Below are 23,607 nucleotides of genomic sequence, written 5' to 3' on the forward strand. Positions count from 1 at the left end.
CAGAGTTATTGGGCCAAATGGCCTCCTTCTGTACTGTAGGGATTCTATGGACTTTGATGTCATCCTCAGGTGTGCAACATGCTGGCCTAGACATTGGGTCCATTGTGTCCATTTTCAAGCACTTTATGGTCTTCTCAGTCCCAAAAATGGGGGGACAGGAGATGTACAGACACTTCATAAAAAAAAACATTTTCATGGAATGTGGTGGCACTGGCACTGCCGTCATTTGTTGCCCAACCCTCATTACTCTTGAAGAAAGTGATGGTGATTTGCCTTCTTGAACCATTGTGGTCCATCTGGTGCAGGTACACACATGGTGCTGTTAGGAAGGTGGCTCCAGGAGTTTGGGAGTGAAGGAACAGTAATATAGTTTCAAGCAGCAATGGTGTGTGACTTGGAGGGCATCTTGCATTTACTGGTGTTCCCATGTGTCTGCTGCCCATACCCTTTTAGGTGATAGTGGCCATTGGTTTGGAAAATGCTGTCAAAAGAATCTTCATGAGTAGCGGCAGTGCATGTGACAGATGGTACACACTGCTGCCACCGTATGTCGATAGTGGAGGCAGTGAATGGTTAAGGTGGTGAAATGAAATAAAAATCGCTTATTGTGGATTGGGTGCCGCTCAAGTGGGCTGTTTTGTCCTGGATGGCGTCAAGCTACTTGACTGTTGTCATTGTGCACTCATCCAGGCAAGTGGAGAAAATTCCATCGCACTCTTGACTTAATTTTGTAGACAGCAGGGAGACTTTGTAGAGTCAGGAGATGTGTAATTCCCTACACAATTTCCAACATCTGATGTGCCGTCACCACAATATTCAATTTGTCCAGTTCATTTTCTGGTCAGTGGTATACCCTATTCGATAGTGGGGGATTCGGCAGTGGTGATACCAAAGAACAAAGAAAAGTACAGCACAGGAACAGGTCCTTCGGCCCTCCAAGCCCGTGCCAACCATGCTGCCCGACTAAACTACAATCTTCTACACTTCCTGGGTCCATAACCCTCTATTCCCATCCTATTCATGTATTTGTCAAGATGCCCGTTAAATGTCACTATCGTCCCTGCTTCCACCACCTCCTCCGGCAGCGAGTTCCAGGCACCCACTACCCTCTGTGTAAAAAACTTGCCTCGTACATCTACTCTAAACCTTGCCCCTCGCACCTTAAACCTATGCCCCCTAGCAATTGACCCCTCTACCCTGGGGAAAAGTCTCTGACCACTCTGTCTATGCCCCTCATAATTTTGTAGACCTCTATCAGGTCGCCCCTCAACCTCCGTCGTTCCAGTGGGAACAAACCGAGTTTATTCAACCGCTCCTCATAGCAAATGCCCTCCATACTAGGCAACATTCTGGTAAATCTCTTTTGCACCCTCTCTAAAGCCTCCACATCCTTCTGGTAGTGTGGCGACCAGAATTGAACACTTAGCCTTCTCCAAGTGTGGCCTAACTAAGGTTCTATACAGCTGCAACATGACTTGCCAATTCTTATACTCAATGCCCCGGCCAATGAAGGCAAGCATGCCGTATGCCTTCTTGACTACCTTCTCCACCTGTGTTGCCCCTTTCAGTGACATGTGGACCTGTACACCTAGATCTCTCTGACTTTCAATACTCTTGAGGGTTCTACCATTCACTGTATATTCCCTACCTGCATTAGACCTTCCAAAATGCATTACCTCATATTTGTCCGGATTAAACTCCACCTGCCATTTCTCCGCCCAAGCAATCTCCAAACAATCTAAATCCTGCTGTATCCTCTGACAGTCCTCATCGCTATCCGCAATTCCACCAACCTTTGTGTCGTCTGCAAACTTACTAATCAGACCAGTTACATTTTCCTCCAAATCATTTATATGTACTACAAACAGCAAAGGTCCCAGCACTGATCCCTGCAGAACACCACTGGTCACAGCCCTCCAATTAGAAAAGCATCCTTCCATTGCTACTCTCTGCCTTCTATGACCTAGCCAGTTCTGTATCCACCTTGCCAGCTCACCCCTGATCCCGTGTGACTTCACCTTTTGTACTAGTCTACCATGCGGGACCTTGTCAAAGGCCTTACTGAAGTCCATATAGACAACATCCACTGCCCTACCTGCATCAATCATCTTAGTGACCTCCTCGAAAAACTCTATCAACTCTAACAAATGTGTTTAGCTCAAAGAGATTGATAGAATTAAAGTAGAGTGATTCCAAATTAAAAGCCATGATGTGGAGATGCCGGTGTTGGACTGGGGTGAGCACAGTAAGAAGTCTTACAACACTAGGTTAAAGTCCACCAGGTTTGTTTCAAACACTCGCTTTCGGAGCACTGAGGAAGGAGCAGTGCTCCGAAAGCTAGTGTTTGAAACAAACCTGTTGGACTTTAACCTGGTGTTGTAAGACTTCTTACTGTCGAAATTAAAATAAATCTATCAAACGGCTTACTCAGAATTGGAGGTTCAGTGTATTCCTGACTGTTATTATGTAGACAACATCCACTGCCCTACCTGCATCAATCATCTTTGTGACCTCTTCGAAAAACTCTATCAACTTAGTGAGACACGACCTCCCCTTCACAAAACCATGCTGCCTCTCACTAATACGTCCATTTGCTTCCAAATGGGAGTAGATTCTGTCTCGAAGAATTCTCTCCAGTAATTTCCCTACCACTGATGTAAGGCTCCACCGGCCTGTAGTTCCCTGGATTATCCTTGCTACCCTTCTTAAACAGAGGAACAACATTGGCTATTCTCCAGTCCTCCGCGACATCACCTGAAGACAGTGAGGATCCAAAGATTTCTGTCAAGGCCTCAGCAATTTCCTCTCTAGCCTCCTTCAGTATTCTGGGGTAGATCCCATCAGGCCCTGGGGACTTATCTACCTTAATATTTTTCAAGACGCCCAACACCTCGTCTTTTTTGAACTCAATGTGACCCAGGCTATCTACACACCCTTCTCCAGACACAACATCCACCAATTCCTTCTCTTTGGTGAATACTGATCCAAAGTATTCATTTGGTACCTCGCCCATTTCCTCTGGCTCCACACATAGATTCCCTTGCCTATCCTTCAGTGGGCCAACCCTTTCCCTGGCTACCCTCTTGCTTTTTATGTACGTGTAAAAAGCCTTGGGATTTTCCTTAACCCTATTTGCCAATTACTTTTCGTGACCCCTTCTAGCCCTCCTGACTCCTTGCTTAAGTTCCTTCCTACTTTCCTTATATTCCACACAGCCTTCGTCTGTTCCCAGCCTTTTAGCCCTGACAAATGCCTCCTTTTTCTTTTTGGCGAGGCCTACAATATCTCTCGTTATCCAAGGTTCCTGAAAATTGCCGTATTTATCCTTCTTCCTCACAGGAACATGCCGGTCCTGAATTCCTTTCAACTGACACTTGAAAACCTCCCACATGTCAGATGTTGATTTGCCCTCAAACATCCACCCCCAATCTAGGTTCTTCAGTTCCCGCCTAATATTGTTATCATTAGCCTTCCCCCAATTTCGCACATTCACCCTAGGACCACTCTTATCCTTGTCCACCAGTACTTTAAAACTTACTGAATTGTGGTCACTGTTCCCAAAATGCCATTGAATGTCAAGGGCAATGGTTAGATCCTCTCTTGCTGGGGATGGTCATTGCCTGATATTTTTGTGGTGCGAATGTTATTTTTGACATACCAGCCCAAGCATGAATATTGTCCAGATCTTGCAGCACATGGGGCCAAGCTGCTTCGGTATCTGAGGAGTGGTGAATCATCAGCAAACATCCCCACATCCGACCTTATGATGGAGGGAAAGTAATTGGTGAAATAGTTGAAGATGGTTAATCTGAGGACACTACCCATTGTCCTGGGACTGAATGGTTGACCTCCAACAACTATAATCATTTTCTTTTGTGCTCGGTATGACTCCAACCAGTGGAGAGTTTTCCCATTGATTTCCACTCAGGTCAATTTTGTCCAAGCTCACTGACGCCACCTGGTCAACTGCTGCCTTGATGTTTTTTTTAATGTAAATTTAGAGTACCCAATTATTTTTTTCCCAGTTAAGAGGCAATTTAGCGTGACCAATACAACGAGCCTGTACATCTTTGGGTTGTGGGGATGAGACCCACACAGACACGAGGAGAATGTGCAAACTCCATACAGATAGTGGCCCGGACCAGGATCGAACCTGGGACCTCAGTGCCGTGATGGCAGCTGTGCTAACCACTTCGGCCCCCACATCAACCTGCAGCTCTGGCAGATCTGATACCCCAAATCTGCCACTAAGGGACAGGGTTCCAGTTCAATTTGCAAGATCACCGACATGCTGCTAAAAAAGTAGACCCAGAACCCCCGAGCTTAGGACACAACAAAAACAAGTGCACATGATATGTCGGACCCCTCCCACAACACTCACATTTATCCTCCACACCCACAAACAACCCACTCACCCTAGACCTCGTCAAGGGGGCCCTATGCACTACCCTCAACTGTATTAACCCCAATTGCGCGCAAGAAGATGAAGCATTCACCCTCCACAGAGCCTCGCATCACACCCCATCCTCCAAATCCAGCCCAAACTCTTCCTCCCACTTGGCCTTAACTCCTCCACTGATGCTGCATCCTCCACCATAATCCTTCCACAAGTCCCCGTGGTACTCCCACCTCCATCACTACCAGTGACAGAACCATGTCCAGCAACGAGGATGGCGACACCACAAGGAAAGTCGGAAATACCTTTTTCGCAAAATTGTGAACCTGTAGATACCTAAAGGAATCCTGCTGAAGCCTAAATTTATCTGACAATCCCCCCAAGTGTGCAGATCACCCCTCCAAAACAAACCCCTCAGCCCCTCCACCCGCTTCTCCTCCCAGCCCCCCAAACCTGATGACCAACCTCCCTGGTTCAAACGTGTGGTTTGCGCAAATTGGCGCCAGCGTTGATTCCGCCCCCAGTTTGAAGTGTTGCTGAAATTGCTTCCATAACTCCAGTGTGGAGATCACCACCGGGTTTGATGAATATTTCCCTGGAGAAAACAGAAGCGAGGCTGTTGTTAACACTTGCAGTCCTGACCATGTCTGCCACATGCAGAAAAACTTCATAATTGTCCTACTTTTGATGGGCAAGACATATTTGGACAACTTTCCACATAGCTGGGTAGATGCCAGTGTTGTAGCTCTGCTGCAACAGCCACGCTAGGATACGGCTAATTTTGAAGCACTAATCTTCAATATTACTGCCAAGGCCTTTGCAGTATCAAATGTCTTCAGCTGCTATCTGGCTGAAGTGAGTGCGGAGTGAATCAAATTGACTGAAGACTGCAATACTGCGGACTTCAGAAGGAGGCCAAGAGGGCCATCCAGGCCCGATCTCTAATCTCCCTCTTAAGGGGCTGATTTAACACAGTGGGCTAAACAGCTGGCTAGTAATGCAGAACCATGCCAGCAGCGCGGGTTCAATTCCCGTACCAGCCTCTCTGAACAGGCGCCGGAATGTGGTGACTAGGAGCTTTTCACAGTAACTTCATTGAAGCCTACTTGTGACAATAAGCTATTATTATTATTATCTTTACAGCCCCAAGGTCCCCAACCTCTGACTTTGAGGTTCTCGATCTCACTCTCAATGAAACCCACTGTCTCCCCCCCCCCCCCCCCCCCCCCATCCCTCAAAGCCATCACTTACCGGCAGGCACTAAGAGTGGCCCTAACTTCCATGACTTGTCATTGTGGCCTCTTCCCACGGTGTCATTCCTGTGGGTCGAGGCTCAAACTCCAACACTCCAAGCTTTCCCAGACTCTGGGCTAATGTTTCTTTGTCACGCAGAATCTATTTCAAATAAAGCAAGAGGTAAAATAATATTTTCACCTGGCTTTCACAGCTCAGTTTCTTGCCTGCACTTCTACAGCACTTGTTTCAACAGGTATGGGTTTGAGCCATTAAAATAGCTTCATGGTCCTGCCTAACTAATAGGACCTCGACTTAAATGAGGCAGTTGGACAGCACTTCAGCCGTCTATTAAACCAGAGGTAGGGTGGAAAATCAGCATTGTATCTACTAATTAATTTTAAGTCCCGCAGGCCTAATTTCCCTCGGGTGGAGGTAATTAAAACCTTTCCTCTCATGTTCATGGAAGAGTTCCTCTGTTTGACATTTATTGAGAAATTGTACTTCAGTAGAAGTGCAGAACAGAGGGAATCATCACTAACACATTCTCAGTGCTGCTACACAGTGACCAGAGGAATCCGTACCCTCCTGAAAGTGTCAAATAAAGAGAGCTGCACTACTACAGTTACAATATTTCCATGCCTTATAGTGGTTAGTTGATTAAATAAGGAAGTCATTCTTTTATATATTTTCCTTCAGATCCAACCCAATTTGGAATAAAGCTCTGTTCAGTGAGGCAACCTGTCACTTCAATGCAGGAGCTTGCTTGGACCAGAAGAGGTTTGTATTCTCACTCCTTTGAAATTCAGAATTTGAAATCTATCCCCCTAAAATAACTTAATTTGCCACTTTGTCAAAACTAATATGTAATATGTTATGAATGCAGTTTGAACTCCATTGATGACAATGTCATTGCTGACGAGAAGGATTACTTTAATATTCGGAAACCTGGCATCTACAAACGCCAGGTAATTTGATACACTGTTAAAACGATGATTATTATTTTGAAGTCTTACTGTATCAAAGCAAATGCAACGTGTTGAAATGTGATGTATCTGTCCACGTTTTGTTTATTCATTTGTGAGATGTAATAATGATATAATAATCTTTTTTATTGTCACAAGTAGGCTTACATTAACACTGCAATGAAGTTACTGTGAAAATACCCTAATCGCCACACTCCGGCGCCTGTTCGGGTACACAGAGGGAGAATTCAGAAATCTCAGCTGGTATGATGCTGCTGGCCTTGTTCTGCACCACAAACCAGCTGTCTAGCCCACTGAGTGGTGTTGCTGGCAGGGGCAGAATTTATTACCTAACCCAATTGCCCTTGAGCAAGTGATGGTGAGCCATTCCATAAACTGTTGCAGTCCATGTGGTAAAGGTACTCCCATAGTTCTGTTAGGAAGGGAGTTCCAGGATTTTCAAGTCAGGATGATGGACAATGTGGAGGTGGTGATGTTCTGATGTACCTGCTCCCCTTGACCTTTTGAGTGGGATGTTTACAGGTTTGGAAGGTGTTGGCGAAGGAGCCATGGCAAAGTGCTGCAGTGCATCTTGTAGATGGTACACATTGCAGTCAAGATACATTAATGGTGGGAGATACGAATGCTTAAAGTGGTGAATGTGGTACCAAGCAAAGGGTTACTTTATCCTGGATGGTGTCTAGCTTCTTGAGTGTTGTTGGAGCAGCACCCATCCAGGAAAGTGGAGAGTATTCCACCCCACCCCTGATTTATAGATAGTGGAAAGGAGGTGAGTGACAAATGACAGAATACCCAGCCATTAACCCTGTGCCACTGTACCTTTTGGTGCTTGGCCAGTTGGAATAAGTGCACGAGAGACCATCTAGTTCTTGACTAGTTAAATGCTTATTGTTAAACAATTACATGGGTTAGATAACCATGAGAAAATTATCAGAACACTACTATTATAAATTATCTAAGAGCTACAAGTATGACTATCCACTATGACAACTATCTCCAAACTCCCTGAGATATGTGTCACATGGTTGTTCTCTATAGCCACCTGCTGGTTGGAGGTCGTATACATTACTATTTACATGATTGCTGATGCATATCATCTCATGTACTATTGTGGCTGGCCCAGTTAATTATCTGGTCAATGGTAACAATCAGGATATTGATGGTCGGGGATCAGGCAATGGTTATGCCATTGAATATCAAGTGGAAGTAGTTAGATTGTCTCTCGCTGGAAATGGTCATTGTCTGGCACTCATGTTACTACCACTTATCAACCCAAGCCTGAATGCTGTACAGGTCTTTCTGCATGCAGGCCCACATTGCTTAATTATCTGAGGAGTTGCAATAGGAACTAAGCACTGTGCAGTCATCAACAAACATCTGTATTTTTGACGTTATGATAGGGGAAGGTAATTGGTGAAGCAACTAAAAATGTTCGCCTCCACCTTGAGAAACTTTCAGAAACGTCTTGCGATCAAGATTAGTGGCTTCCAATAACCACAGCATCTTTCTTTGTACTAGGCATGACTCTGAGCAGTGGAGAGTTTTCTCCCTAATTTTCATTGACTGTAATTTTGCCAGGGCTCCTTGATGCCACACTCAGTCAACTGCTGCCTTGGTTTCAAGAGCAGTCACTCTCACCTGACCTCTGAAATTCTGCTCTTTTGTCCTTGCTTGGACCAAGGCTGGAGCCGAGTGATCCTGGTAGAACCCAAACTGAGTGTTGGTGAGCAGGTTGTTGCTGAGTAAGAGCCGTTTGATTGCATTGTTGACAATATTCATCACTTTTCTGATGATCAAGATGGCTGATGGGGCAGTAATTGTCTGGATTGGATTTGTCCTGCTTTTAGTGGACATTAATTGGCATTAGCCAATTTAAAAACATAGCTTAATACTTACAACAGAACAGCAGAGTAAGGAATTCCATACAAACAGATTGCTAGTAGGCAATACTAATGACACAGCCCAATTTCCGCCCTGTATATCTTTCAATTAGGATAGTTTTAATGCAACTTTGCCAGTAGAAGTGGAAACAATTAAACATCTACCCTCACATCTACCCTTAGGGGCTGGTTTAGCACACTGGGCTAAATAGCTGGCTTTTAAAGCAGACAAAGGCAGGCCAGCAGCACGGTTCAATTCCCGTACCAGCCTCCCCGAACAGGTGCTGGAATGTAGCAACTAGGGGCTTTTCACAGTAACTTCATTGAAGCCGACTTGTGACAATAAGCGATTTTCATTTCATTTCATTTCATTTTTCAATTCATTTCATTTTCATTTCACGTACCAACTAACAATCTGTGACTTTTCTGTGAGGGGGAGAGCTGCTCTGCCAACCCAACTGAGATTTTAAAGGCTGACATATAGCATTTAATTTCTTCATGAATGACACCCTGTGTTATGGTGTCAAAGGTAGTCTATCCCTCCTCATCCTTCTTAACCTTTGACGTAGCTGACCACAGCACACTGCTTTACCTTTGTAGGCCTGGACGTTTATTGTGTGGACCCAAATCACAACTCTTTCAATGTGAGATATATATACAAATTAAAGGGAACATTCCTTTAATACCATGTGATCAAAATTCTGGTCAGCGAAGCTCAGGTCGGAATGTTGAACACATTCCCGATACATTTCTGCGTGTGCAGTCTTTATGCAGATGTTAACCCCAAAATAGGGAACAGAGGATGTGGTACGAGCCTCGTTCAGCACTTGTGATGAACTTGCAATTTGGAATTTCTACCTTCATAGGTAGTCACTGAACGTCCAAATTACTGAACTACACACCCAATAAAAACAGAAGGGTTGGTCAATCCTAGGGAAGGACCAGACAATTACTGCCCCATCAGCCATCTTAGTAGCTGTTTGCTTACCAGACTATCCACTGCTTGTACCTGGCCTGTTTCAAGTAAAATAAATTGAATAATATAAGTTATCTTCCTCTCCTCGTATTACAAATGGATTGTTGGACATCATGCTGGGCCTAGTGGTTTAATGAACTGATGAGACTCACTCAGAAAGGGAACAGGGAGCTAACATCACTGTTTAATTTCCATAGGTGGGAATAAGTAAGGAGCTTCCACAGCTACATGCAACTGGAATGACCCCCAAAGGGTAACTTAGGTTCAGGTAAAATTGAATGGATAGAATTTTACAAATTCCCAGTCTACTAGTGGATCATCATAAGACATAGGAGCAGAATGGGGCCACTCGGCCCATCGAGTCTGCTCCCTGCAGTGGGCACCTTAACCAAGAATAGAGAATCTCTCACCATAATTATTAACAATGGTCAGAATATTTGCTGGCAAAACATCCCTGATTTTCAGATAGGCCACCCACTACATGTAAGGCCCACCAGCAAGGTGCTAACTTGCAAAACGCCCTTTACTCACCGGGCGGAAGAATGTTTTTAGGTTCAAGCCTGATTATATTCATGGAGCTTGCTTTTGAACCTAACTGTTGTGCTTAATCACACCATGTGAGTTTTCACTTCATATCAGTAACCGTTTTCCTCCTTGTACTGTAACTCCAAACAGGATAAAAGAGAGAAAGGAGCTCGGGGAAGGGATGTGAAAAATTCACAAGACTTTCTTACAGCAGCTTTGGAATCGCGTGAAGAAAGTAAATGTACGGATCCTGGGAAATTGGTATATTTGTTCAGCAATGAGGGTCTGAAATGTACTGATCTGTAAATGAGGCCATTCAGTGGCTTTATAGACATGCCATGAAAACCTAACCATAACTGTACAAGTAAGAATATTTAGTCTTTGCAATTGGGTTAGTTGTGGGGCTATTTTGATTTTCAACCTTCAAGTGGCATTTCCTCAAATTTGCGTTCACATTCCCATTGTTTGTTATTATTGGAAACATTTTCCAGCAGATTCTGGACAACACTCAGTGACCATGCTCTCTGCTAGCCCAGAACATTAAAGCTCACTGCAGTATTCCAATTGTTGCCTTGGCTATGGTTTGCTCCCTCAGCTTGTGAACTGGATGAACTTAGTTTGTTTTTGCACAAGCCAATGTGAAGGGGCTTTTTTCGATATATTTTCATTAGGTTACATGGGGAGAATGTGCAAACTCCACACAGACAATGAACGGGGCCGGAATCGAACCTGGGTCCTCAGCGCCGTGCAGTAGCAGTGCTAATCACTGTGCCACCCAGTTTCATACAGTATTGTAAGCAGCTTTTTAACAAAATTATTTGGAATGTTGACATTGCTGGCAACAACGGCTTGCATTTATATAGCACCTTTAACGCAGCAAAGGCATTTCACAGGAGCATTGTCAAATAAATAATCATGAGGAGGCACTGCAGGTGCCCAAAAGAGTGGTTAAAGAGGTCGGTTATAAGAAACATAAGAACTAGGAGCAGGAGTAGGCCATCTGGCCCCTCGAGCCTGCTCCACCATTCAATGAGATCATGGCTGATCTTTTGTGGACTCAGCTCCACTTTCCGGCCCGAACACCATAACCCTTAATCCCTTTATTCTTCAAAAAACTATCTATCTTTATCTTAAAAACATTTAATGAAGGAGCCTCTACTGCTTCACTGGGCAAGGAATTCCATAGATTCACAACCCTTTGGGTGAAGAAGTTTCTCCTAAACTCAGTCCTAAATCTACTTCCCCTTATTTTGAGGCTATGTCCCCTAGTTCTGCTTTCACCCGCCAGTGGAAACAACCTGCCCGCATCTATCCTATCTATTCCCTTCATAATTTTATATGTTTCTATAAGATCCCCCCACATCCTTCTAAATTCCAACGAGTACAATCCCAGTCTACTCAACGCTCCTCGTAAACATACCCCTCAACTCTGGGATTAACCTAGTGAATCTCCTCTGCATACCCTCCAGTGCCAGTACGTCTTTTCTCAGGTAAGGAGACCAAAACTGAACACAATACTCCAGGTGTGGCCTCACTCACACCTTATACAGTTGCAGCATAACCTCCCTAGTCTTAAACACCATCCCTCTAGCAATGAAGGACAAAACTCTATTTGCCTTCTTAATCACCTGTTGCACTTGTAAACCAACATTTTGCAACTCATGCACTAGCACACCCAGGTCTCTCTGCACAGCAGCATGTTTTAATATTTTATCATTTAAATAATAATCCATTTTGCTGTTATTACTACCAAAATGGATAACCTCATATTTGTCAACATTGTATTCCATCTGCCAGACCCTAGCCCATTCATTCAGCCTATCCAAAGGAGTTTCTTAAATGAGGAGTGAGAGGGAGAGGCGGAGAGGTTTATGGAAGGAGTTCCAGAGCTTAGGGCTCAGGCAGCTGCAGGTATTGCTGCCAATGCTGGAGTATCACTCAGGCAGATTTCAGAATAAGAAATACAGACCATAAGGAATGGGAGCAGGAGTAGACCATTTCGCCCATCAAGCATGCTCCACCATTCAATAATGTCATAGCTGACCTTAGGCTTCAACCCCACTTTCCCGCCTGCTCTCCATCGCCCTTGATTCCATGAAAATCTGTCTGTCTCAGCCTCAAATGCCTTCAATGATGAAGCATCCACAGCCCTCTGCTGTAGACAATTCCGAAGGTTCAAAATCCTCTGAGTGAAGCCATTTCACCTGTGGACCTCCCCTTCAGGCACCCCTTCCAGTCGCGTTCCTGGCATTGCCAATGGTTCACCTCCCCTGGCACCATGGCACTGGCACCCCTGGCAGTGACACCCTCGCCTGATACACTGGACCCCGCAAGATGTCACTTCAAAGCAGCTAAGTGTTTTCACTTCTTCTTTTCTAACCACAGAAAGCACCTGGCACTGTTGAAGTGGTCAGAAGCTGTCAATCAGACTGTCATGTGAGAGTACCTTTAAGAAATGGGTGTTTATAAATGGGTGTATACATAAATATCTGTAGTGAGAGTACCTTTAAGAAATGGGCATTTACTACTGCAGTGATGTCAGAGAGTGGGTGGAGCTGGGCTGTCTGTCAGCTTTTTACTTTTGTTTTTGAGAAAGCTGCAGGGTGTGTTTTAGTTTTGTTTTCAGTGTTGGAGCTGAAGCCAGACCAAGCGGGTGTATTACTGTTCTCTCTGCAATCAAAAGACTATCTCTTGATCATTTGGTGAATTCAGAAATATAAATGTTTCCAGTAGTGACTTTAACCTGATGTGTTTCTGATAAAGGTTTTGTTTTTAAGTTGTATGGATGTTAAAAAGGAAAGCTTAAAGGCTTACTTAGTATTGTAGCCTTTGGGGGTTGTATTTGAATTAATGTAGCTAAGATGTTCACTGTGTGTTTTAAAAAGGTTAACTTGAGTTTATAGAATAAACATTGTTTTGCTTTAAAAAATATTTTTCCATTTCCGCTGTACCACACCTGTGGATTATCATAGAATTTACAGTACAGAAGGAGGCCATTCGGCCCATCGAGTCTGCACCGGCCCTTGGAAAGAGCACCCTACCCAAGGTCAACACCTTCACCCTATCCCCATAACCCAGTAACCCCACCCAACACTAAGGGCAATTTTGGACACTAAGGGCAATTTATCATGGCCAATCCACCTAACCTGCACATCTTTGTACTGTGGAGTGGGCCGTGTGCTCCCCATACCACAATCTATTAAAAGTTGTGGGTCGGGTGAACTCCATGATACATGTTGGGGTTCTCGAAACCCTGGCCCATAACTAATTGGGGCTCGAGGGGGATAAAAGCCTATCTATTGGATTGGCTTAGTGAACTTAAAGACAGTGAGGGGTGAGCATATTGTGGTTGCTTTCCAGGTGTGGTATTTTAGTTTAAGGGGGGAGTGTGTCGTGGACAATGGCTCTTTCAGAGGCTCTGAAGTTTTTGGGGGTGGAGACGGTCACACGCAGTACCTTATGGACAGAGACTAAAAGCAGACTGTTAGATTTGGCGAATACATTGCAGTTAACATTACCTGACAAAATGCGAAAAGATGAGGTAATTATGGCGGTGGCTAAGCATTTGAAGTTGCCTGTGATACATTTTGACTCATTGGAAATAGCAAAAATTCAGTTGCAAATTAAACAAATGGAACATGAGAAGGAATTAAATCAGCTTGAATATGAAATGGAGAGAGAGGAAAAAGAAAGAGAAAGTGAGAGAGGATAAAGAGAGACATGAAAGGAAAACAGAAATAATAGCCCTAGCAGAACAAAAAGAAAGCGAAAGGGAGATACAGATCAGGGAAAAAGATAAAGCAAGAGAGTTTGAACTTCAGAAAATGGCTATGAAACATGACAATCAGTTAAAATTGACAGACGTAAAGAGAAACATACAGTCGGTTGATAATGATGAGGATAGTGAGAAAGAGCGTCATAGTCGAAGGCTTGGTGGGGATCTATTTAAATATGTCCAAGCATTGCCAAGGTTTAATGAGAAGGAGGTAGAAGCTTTTTTCATTTCATTTGAGAAGGTACAAATGAAATGGCCACAGGACATGTGGGTATCACTCATTCAAACAAAGCTGGTAGGTAGGGCTAGTGAAGTGTTTGCATCACTACTTGAGGAAGTATCTGGGACGTATGAGGAGGTGAAAAAATCCATCTTAGGTGCATATGAACTAGTGCCTAAAGCTTACAGACAAAGATTTAGAAATTTAAGGAAATAATTTGGTCAAACATACATGGAGTTTGAAAGTATCAAACAGAATAATATTGATAGGTGGATAAGGGCTTTGATAATAGACCAAACGTATGAAGTGCTCTCAGAGAAATTATACTTTTGGAGGAGTTTAAAAATTCAATTCCTGATGTAGTGAGAACTCATGTGAAAGAGCAGAGGGTTAAAACTGCGAGATTAGCAGCAGGAATGGCAGATGATTATGAATTAGTTCATAAATCAAAGCTTGGTTTCCGACATCAATTTCAGCCTGTGAGGGATAGAAACTGCGGACATGAGAAATACTCAAGTGATAAAGGTAAAGGTGATCTGATGGGAGATAATAAGGAGAGTGTACGTCAGATTAAAAAAGAAATCCAAGAGGGTGGAAGAGACATGAAAAGTTTCAAATGTTTTCACTGTAATTAAACAGGCCATGTAAAGTCATAGTGTTGGTGGTTGAAGAAAAGCACTGGGAAGGCTGATGTGGTAAAACAGGATAAGACAGTGGGGTTTGTTAAAGTGGTAAAGGAAAGCCCAAGTTAAGTGAAGGAGCTGCAAAAGATTGTACAGCCTGATCAAGAGGTGATTGATAAGAAGGTGCCAGATCTCTTTAAAGTATTTACTTGTGTGGGTAATGTTTACTCGTGTATCAGGAGGAGCAGGGAAAGAAGTCACAATTTCAAGAGATACGGGAGCTTGTCAATCCTTAATGGTAAGAGATGAAGAGTTATGTAGTCTGGGAAGAATGTTGCCAAAAAAAGTGGTAATATGTGGAATTCAGGGTGAGAGGAGTAGTGATCCATTATATAAGGGGCTGGTTTAGCACAAGGCTAAAGAGCTGGCTTTGAAAGCAGACCAAGGCAGGCCAGCAGCACGGTTCAATTCCCGTACCAGCCTCCCCGAACAGGCGCCGGAATGTGGCGACTAGGGGCTTTTCACAGTAACTTCATTTGAAGCCTACTTGTGACAAGCGATTTTCATTTCATAAGGTAAGGTTGGAAAGTCCAGTGAAGAGTGGTGAAGTGGTAGTAGGAGTAATAGAGAAACTATCTTGGCCAGGAATACAGTTTATCTTGGGTAATGATATAGCTGGTTCGCAGGTGGGAGTGATGCCTACTGTGGTTGATAAGGAAGTGGAAAGTCAGACAACTGAAGTGTTGAAGGACGAATATCCTGGGATTTTTCCGGATTGTGTAGTAACAAGGTCGCAAAGTCACAGGTTAAGACAAGATGATAAATCAAAGAGTCAAGATGAAGTTGAAGTGCAATTATCAGAAACGATTTTTGATCAGATGGTTGAAAAAGAACAAGAACAGGTGGAGGATGAGGTGGATATTTTTAGTTCAGGAAAATTGGCGGAGTTACAACAAAAAGATATAGAAATAAAATGGATGTATCAGAAAGCATACACAGAAGAGGAACCTGTATACCAGAGTGTTAATACCGTAAAAGTGATGTCTTGACGAGAAAATGGAGACCTTCACATATGCATGCGGATGAAGAGTGGGCAGAAGTTCATCAAGTAGTATTGCCGATAGGGTATAGAAAGGAGGTGTTGCGAGTTGCACATGAGGTACCAGTGGGAGGTCATTTGGGAATAAGGAAAATTCAAGCTAAAATCCAGAAACATTTTTATTGGCCTGGACTACATAAAGATGGTGTTAAATTGTGTCAATCATGTCACACATGTCAAGTGATAGGGAAACCTCAAGCAGTGATAAAACCAACGCCCTTAATACCCATTCCAGCATTTGAGGAACCTTTTACAAGGGTCCTAATTGCTTGCGTAGGACCGCTTCCTAAAACAAAAAGTGTGAATCAATATCTTTTGACTATAATGGATGTGTCTACTAGGTTTCCAGAGGCCATTCCAGTACGTAATATTACTAAAAAGATTGTGGAGGAGTTACTTAAATTCTTTACTAGATATGGACTACCCACAGAAATACAATCGGATCAAGGATCAAAGTTTACCTCAAGGTTATTCAAAGAAGTTTATGGATAGCTTAGGAATAAAACAATTGAAATCAACTGCGTACCATCCAGAATCGCAGGGAACGTTAGAAAGGAGGCATCAGACATTAAAGACAGTGTTGAGGGCGTATTGTCAAGATTATCCAGAGGATTGGGATAAAGGAATTCCATTCGTACTGTTTGCAATTAGGGATGCACCTAATGAGTCAATCAAATTTAGTCCTTTTGAACTAATCTTTGGTCATGAGGTAAGAGGACCACTTAAATTGATTAAGGAAAAATTGGTGAGTGAGAAATCGGAAATTGCATTATTGGATTACATGTCAAATTTTAGAGAACGATTAAATACAGCAGGTGAATTGGCTAGACAACATTTAAAAGCTGCACAAAATGTGATAAAATGGGTAGCGGACAAGAAATCCAAAGTTCGTAGTTTTGCCAGTGGAGATAAAGTTTTAGTATTGTTACCAGTGGTAGGTGAACCTTTAAAAGCAAGGCTTTGTGGACCTTATCAGGTTGAAAGGAAATTAAGTGAGGTGAATTATGTGGTAAAAATACCAGAGAGAAGGAAGAACCACCGAGTGAGTCATGTGAATATGCTTAAAAGGTACTTTGAAAGGGAAGGAGAGGAAAAGGAGGAGGTTTTAATGATTCTAACACAAAGTGACGAACCAAATCCAGATGACTGTGAATTTGACATACCTCAAATTAAACTGGAAAATGAGGATGTTCTTAAAAATTGGGATAAATTGTTGAGTTACCTTCCAGAGGAAAAACGAACTGACCTGAAAGAGATATTGATATCACGTGTGCAAGTTTGTAGAGATAATTTGGGAAGTACTAAAATGGCTTTTCATGATGTAGATGTGGGAAATGCTGTTCCAATCAAACAACATCCATAAACACTTAACCCTTTAAAATTGGCACAGGTTAACAAGGAGATTGAGAGTATGCTTAAAAATGGCATAATTGAAGTGGGTTGCAGCCAATGGAGCTCACCCATGGTGATGGTACCTAAACCAGATGGTGCCCAATGGTTGTGTGTGGACTATAGAAAGGTTAACGCAGTTACATGAACGGACTCTTATCCTATCCCACGTTTGGAGGATTGCATTGAGAAAATGGGACAATCCGCTTTTATTTCCAAATTGGATTTACTGAAAGGTTACTGGCAAGTATCTTTATCTGAAAGGGCGAAGGAGATTTCAGCTTTTGTGACTCCAGATAGTATATACCAGTTCAAAGTTATGCCATTTGGCATGAAAAACGCCCCAGCAACATTTCAATGGTTAACTAACAAAGTTGTTTCAGGATTACCCAATTGTGCGGTATACATCGACGATCTGGTCATTTTCAACTAGACATGGAAAGAACATTTAAAACATCTGATGGAGTTATTCGATCGACTTCAGGAAGCGGGTTTGGTGATAAACCTAGCCAAAAGTGAATTTGGAAAAGCCCAAGTCACTTTCCTTGGCCATACAATCGGACAGGGTTGAATGGTCCCACGGAATGTGAAACCAACAGTTATTGAGGAGTTTTCAATATCCTCGAGACAAAGGGAAATAATACGATTTCTTGGCATGAGTGGATTTGATCGAACTTTTGTGCAAAGGTTTTGTAGCGTGGTTGCTCCACTGATGGACTTGCTGAAGAAACATTGAAAATTTCAGTGATCAGCGGACTTTCAACAGGCATTTGACGGCCTGAAAGCTGTGATAACCGATGCTCCTGTGTTGGAGAATTGCAAGGGACTCTGTGATCAGATTGAACTGAAGTATCTGACTTTAAAGAGAAATGCCGAGGCGTAGGGAAATGAAAGGATCGTGCAGAGACCTTCCTGTTCAAAGAGACTGTCAGTCGAGAATGATTCCAGTTGATGGAACAAACAAAAATGGACTATATTATTAAACCTGTTTGCATGTGTTGTTTTTTTGAAACGAAAAAGTATATTTACTGTGTGCATTTATTAAAGGATAGTGAAAAGGTGAAAAATGAAACCATCTTGAAGTTGACGGTTTTTTTTTTCTTGGGGGGAGGTTCCCGTAACAGCCTCCCCGAACAGGCACCGGAATGTGGCGACTAGGGGCTTTTCACAGTAACTTCAGTTGAAGCCTACTTGCGACAATAAGCGATTTTCATTTTCATTTCATGTGGGAGTACATTTAAGAAATGGCTGTTTATAAATGGGTATGTATATAAATATCTGTAGTGAGAGTACCTTTAAGAAATGGGTGTTTACTACTGCAGTGATGTCAGAGAGTGGGTGGAGCTGGGCTGTCTGTCAGCTTTTTACTTTGTTTTTGAGCAGGCTGCAGGCCTTTGGAAAGAGCACCCCAGTTAAGGCCACAGCTCCACTCTATCTCCGTAACCCAGTAACCCCACCCAACCTTTTTGGATACTAAGGGCAATTTATCATGGCCAATCCACCACTGTGCTACCGTGAAAATAAAATAAAAATGAAATACTTAATAGGGCAACATAATGTACACAATGTAACTACATAAACACCGGCATCGGGTGAAGCATACAGGGGTGTAGTGTTAATCAGGTCAGTCCATAAGAGGGTCATTTAGGACTCTGGTAACAGCGGGGAAGAAGCTGTTTTCATAGAATTTACAGTGCAGCAGAAGGCCATTCAGCCCATCGAGTCTGCACCGGCTCTTGGAAAGAGAACCCTACCCAAGGTGCACACCTCCACCCTATCCCCATAACCCAGTAACCCCACCCGACACTAAGGGCAATTTTGGACACTAAGGGCAATTTAGCATGGCCAATCCACCTAACCTGCACATCTTTGGACTGTGGGAGGAAACCGGAGCACCCGGAGGAAACCCACGCACACACGGGGAGAATGTGCAGACTGCACAGACAGTGACCCAAGCCGGGAATTGAACCTGGGACCCTGGAGCTGTGAAGCAATTGTGCAAATTACCAGGATGGTAATTGAAGCAATTTCTGAGTCTGTTTGTGCGTGTTATCAGACTTTTGTATCTCCTGCCTGATGAAAGAGGTTGGAAGAGTGAGTAAGCCGGGTGGGAGGGGCTTTGATTATGCTGCCCGCTTTCCCCAGGCAGCGGGAGGTGTAGGTGGAGTCAATGGATGGGAGGCAGGTTTGTGTGATGGGCTAGGCTGTGTTCACGACTCTCTGAAGTTTCTTGCGGGCTTGGGCAGAGCAGTTGCCATACTAGGCTGTGAAGCAGCCAGATAGGATGCTTTCTATAGTGCATCTGGAAAAGTTGGTAAGAGTTAATGATACGATGGGTATAGAGGGATACGGCACTAGAAAGTGCTGAGAGATTTGGCAAAGGGTGGCGTCATGACCGGTACAGGCTTGGAGGGCCAAAGGGCTTGTTCCTGTCCTGTATTGTTCTTTGTTTTTCGTTCTTTGTTGTAACAGGCTCATTTTTACCAATTCTATGGGTTTCTCAACAGGGTATATTCTGATCCCATACCTGTACCTTCTCAGTGATGTGGAGACACAATATTCTCCTTTGTGTGACCTTTGTGATCTCCGTTTTTAGGGCTCTAACTTCTAGGGTACAAGTTACAATCTTATTTGTCTTGAATCCACACTTGGCTTGATTGGAGGGGTATATTGGGTATCAGCAATTTATAATTTTGCTGGCTTGTTAACATTTGTCCAGCATAGTTCCTACTAATGTTTTGTCCATTCTATCTTTGCGTCCCATCCACACATCATGCTGAATGATTATGTTTTCTACTTCAAAAACCCTCATCCCAAATTCATGACTTGGGATGATGGGAATGCTGAATACCAGCCCTATTGCTTCTCCACTGATCCCTTTATATTCTTAATTGAACCAAACTTTAGTTAGCTGTCTAAGTTGGCACCCTGTAATTTTCGGGTTAATGTCCCTCTTGGTCAAATTTTGCAACTGCTCATTGCTAATGCATGATGGCACTAATCCTTTATTCACTTCTTCCAAATCTTCCCTCAATTGTTCAATCATCCAATTCCCATAAATACTGCAAAGAATTTGATTCTGATTCTGGTCTGAATCATCAGCCTTCTCTTTTGTTATCTGGTTAATTGTTTTCTGCATGTCATAGAATTTACAGTGCAGAAGGCCATTCGACCCATCGAGTCTGCACCAGCCCTTGGAAAGAGCATCCTACTTAAGCCCATGCCTCCACCCTATCACAGTAACCTCGCCTAACCTCTTGGACACGAAGGGCAATTTAGCATGGCTAATCCTCCTAACTTACACATCTTTCGACTGTGGGAGGAAACTGGACCACCCGGAGTAAACCATGCAGACGCAGGGAGAAAGTGCAGACTCCACACAGACAATTACCCGAAGACGGAATTGAACCTGGGTCCCTGGAGCTGTGATGCAGCAGCACTAATCAATGGTGCTTCGGGCTTTCCCCCTTTTTGTTTTGGCTCAAATGGTCCCTTGGGATTGTTTGCTGCCAAGATCTGACAGTAATGCTGTTCCCCTTCGTAACTGGAATTGTCTGTGAGGAAGAAAGGTGTTCTGATTCTCTCAACTGTAGTGTCACAGCCTTGGAGCAAGAGTGCCCACAGGCGGTTAGAAAAGGATGTGTGATGTTCCCCTTTTGTTTGCATGTACTTATCCAGATCTTCTACTGGCCCCTCTCTACTGTGTCCCATCGCCGTTAGGATGGACGTTTTCATCGGGCTCTTTGAAGTAGTGGAGGGATTGGAGGCCATGCAGTCGGGCAAGGCCCGGGCCGAACAGATACCCAGTGGAATTCTATAAGACGTTTTCTGGGATACTGGGGCCTTTGCTGTTTATAGTGTTTAATGAGGCTAGGGAGCAAGGTGTCCTTCCCCCAACAATGTCGATCTCCCTGATTCTGAAGTGGGAGGACCCAGAACAATGTGGGTCATACAGGCCAATCTCCCTACTGAATGCAGACGCCAAATTGCTGGCCAAGATTTTGGCCTCGAGAATAGAGGACTGTGTCCCACGGGTGATAGGGGAGGACCAGAGGGGATTTGTCAAAGGGAGGCAGTTAGCAGTGTCCGTGTGGAGTTTGCACATTCTCCCCGTGTTTGCGTGGGTATTGCCCCCACAACCCAAAGATGTGCAGGCTAGGTGGATTGGCCGCGCTAAATTGCCCCTTAATTGGAAAAAATGAATTGGGCACTCTAAATTTATTTTAAAATTTTTTTTAAAGGGAGGCAGTTAGCAGCCAACGTTAGAAGGCTCCTGAATGTTATCATGATGCCCTCCGAGGGTAGGGAGGTGGAAGTAGTGTTCGCTGTGGACGTGGAAAAGGCCTTCGGCTGGATGGAGTGGGTGGAATTATTTGTGGGAGGTCCTGGGCGGTTTGGGTTTGGGCAGAGCTTTATAGACTGGGTCCGGTTGCTGTACCAGGCACTGGTGGCGAGTGTGCGGACAAACCGAGTGAGCTCGGAGTATTTTAGACTGTACGGGGGGAACGAGGCAGGGATGCCCATTCTCTCCATTGCTGTTTGCATTGGCTATAGAGCCATTGGCTTTAGCGCTGAAAGCATCAAAAAACTGGAAGGGGTTAGTCGGGGGGGGGGGGGGGGGGCGGCGGGTGGAGCACAGGGTCTTGTTATACGCGGACGACCTGCTCCTGTGAATTTCTGACCTGTTAGGGGGGATGGGAGAGATTATGCGGAGCCCAGGAGAATTTGGCCGTTTCGCTGAGTATAAATTGAATATGGGTAAAAGTGAGGTCTTTGTGATCCAGGCGAGGGGGCAGCAGAGGAGACTGGGGGAGATGCCGTTTAAAGTGGTGGGACTGAGTTTTCGATACTTGGGAATTTAGGTGGCACGGGGATGGGAGCAGCTACATAAATTAAATCTTGCCCGGTCGGTCGAGTAAGGAAGGCACTGTTGAAGCAGAGCCCATGGGGCAGCGGCGGGTCGGGGGGATGGGGGGGGTGGGGGGGGGGGGGCTGCTGGCCTTACCAAACTTTAGGATTTATTACTGGGTGGCAAATATAACCATGATCAGGAAGTGGGTAGTGGGGGAGGGGTCGATATGGGAGCAGGTGGTGGCAGCATCATGTAGGGGCACAAGCTTACGGGCACTGGTAATGGCACCACTGCCGTTCTCGCCGGCTCGGTACTCCAGAAGCCTGGTGGTGGTGGCAGATCTGAGGGTTTGGGGGCAGTGGTGGAAGCATATGGGAGTGGAAGGTGCATCAGTGTGGGCTCCAATTTGTGGGAACCAGCGGTTTGTGCCGGGGAGGTTGGGTGGTGGGTTTCGGAGGTGGCAGAGAGCAGGGATTGAGAGGTTGGGGGACCTGTTTATTGATGGGAGCTCGGAGGGGGCAGAGAGCAGGGAGTGAGAGGCTGGGGGACCTGTTTATTGATGGGAGCTCGGAGGGGGCAGAGAGCAGGGATTGAGAGGCTGGGGGACCTGTTTATTGATGGGAGCTGAGAGGGGGCAGAGAGCAGGGATTGAGAGGCTGGGGGACCTGTTTATTGATGGGAGCTCGGAGGGGGCAGAGAGCAGGGATTAAGAGGTTGGAGGACCTGTTTATTGATAGGAGCTCGGAGGGGGCAGAGAGCAGGGAGTGAGAGGCTGGGGGACCTGTTTATTGATGGGAGCTCGGAGGTGGCAGAGAGCAGGGAGTGAGAGGCTGGGGGACGTGTTTATTGATGGGAGCTCAGAGGTGGCAGAGAGCAGGGAGTGAGAGGCTGGGGGACGTGTTTATTGATGGGAGCTTGGAGGGGGCAGAGAGCAAGGATTGAGAGGCTGGGGGACCTGTTTATTGACGGGAGCTCAGAGGTGGCAGAGAGGAGGGAGTGAGAGGCTGGCAGACCTGTTTATTGATGGGAGCTCGGAGGGGGCAGAGAGCAGGGATTGAGAGGCTGGGGGACCTGTTTATTTACGGGAGCTCAGAGGTGGCAGAGAGCAGGGAGTGAGAGGCTGGGGGACCTGTTTATTGATGGGAGCTTTCACTGTTTGGAGGATTTGAAGGAAGAGTTTGAACTGCCGGGAGGGAGTGGGTTTCATTATCTGCAGGTGAGGGACTTTGTACGGAGGCAGGTTGCGACCTGTCCGCTTCTACCGCCACAGGGGATACAGGATAAGGCAGTTTCAGAAACGGGGGAGGGGGAGGGGAACGTCTCGGTAATTTATAAAGAACTCATGGAGTGGGATGGAACCCAGATAGGGGAGGTAAAGCGTAAATGGGAAGATGAGTTGGGCAAAGAACTAGAGGCGGGTCTGTGGGAGGATGCTCTGAGTAGAGTCAATACGTCCTTATCATGTGCCAAGCTCAGCCTGATACAATTTAAGGTGGTCCACCGGGCATACATGATGGTGGCCCGGGTGAGCAGGTTTTTTGAAAGGGTAGAGGACAGGTGTGGGGTGTGCGTGAGAGCCCGCAAACCATGCCCACATGTTTTGGGCAGGTCCTAAGCTTAGGGGATTTGACAATGTCATGTCCATGGTTTTAA

The 23,607-nt window shown here is 44.8% G+C and overlaps 1 protein-coding gene across 2 annotated transcripts in view; it reads left to right on the top strand.

The window, feature by feature from the left end:
* The window catches only part of LOC140429187 (cadherin-related family member 2-like), a 313,290-nt gene extending 300,383 nt beyond the window's left edge, over positions 1-12,907 (top strand). For both annotated transcript variants that reach the window (XM_072515860.1, XM_072515861.1), the window contains 3 exons: positions 6,329-6,409; positions 6,516-6,597; positions 10,147-12,907. In XM_072515860.1, the coding sequence (XP_072371961.1) occupies positions 6,329-6,409; positions 6,516-6,597; positions 10,147-10,302 (319 nt within the window). In that variant the 3' untranslated portion in view covers positions 10,303-12,907. The remainder of the gene's footprint in view (positions 1-6,328; positions 6,410-6,515; positions 6,598-10,146) is intronic.
* Positions 12,908-23,607: the final 10,700 nt, after the last annotated feature.

The sequence above is a fragment of the Scyliorhinus torazame genome, chromosome 9, assembly GCF_047496885.1.
Source record: "Scyliorhinus torazame isolate Kashiwa2021f chromosome 9, sScyTor2.1, whole genome shotgun sequence".
NCBI lineage: Eukaryota > Metazoa > Chordata > Chondrichthyes > Carcharhiniformes > Scyliorhinidae > Scyliorhinus > Scyliorhinus torazame.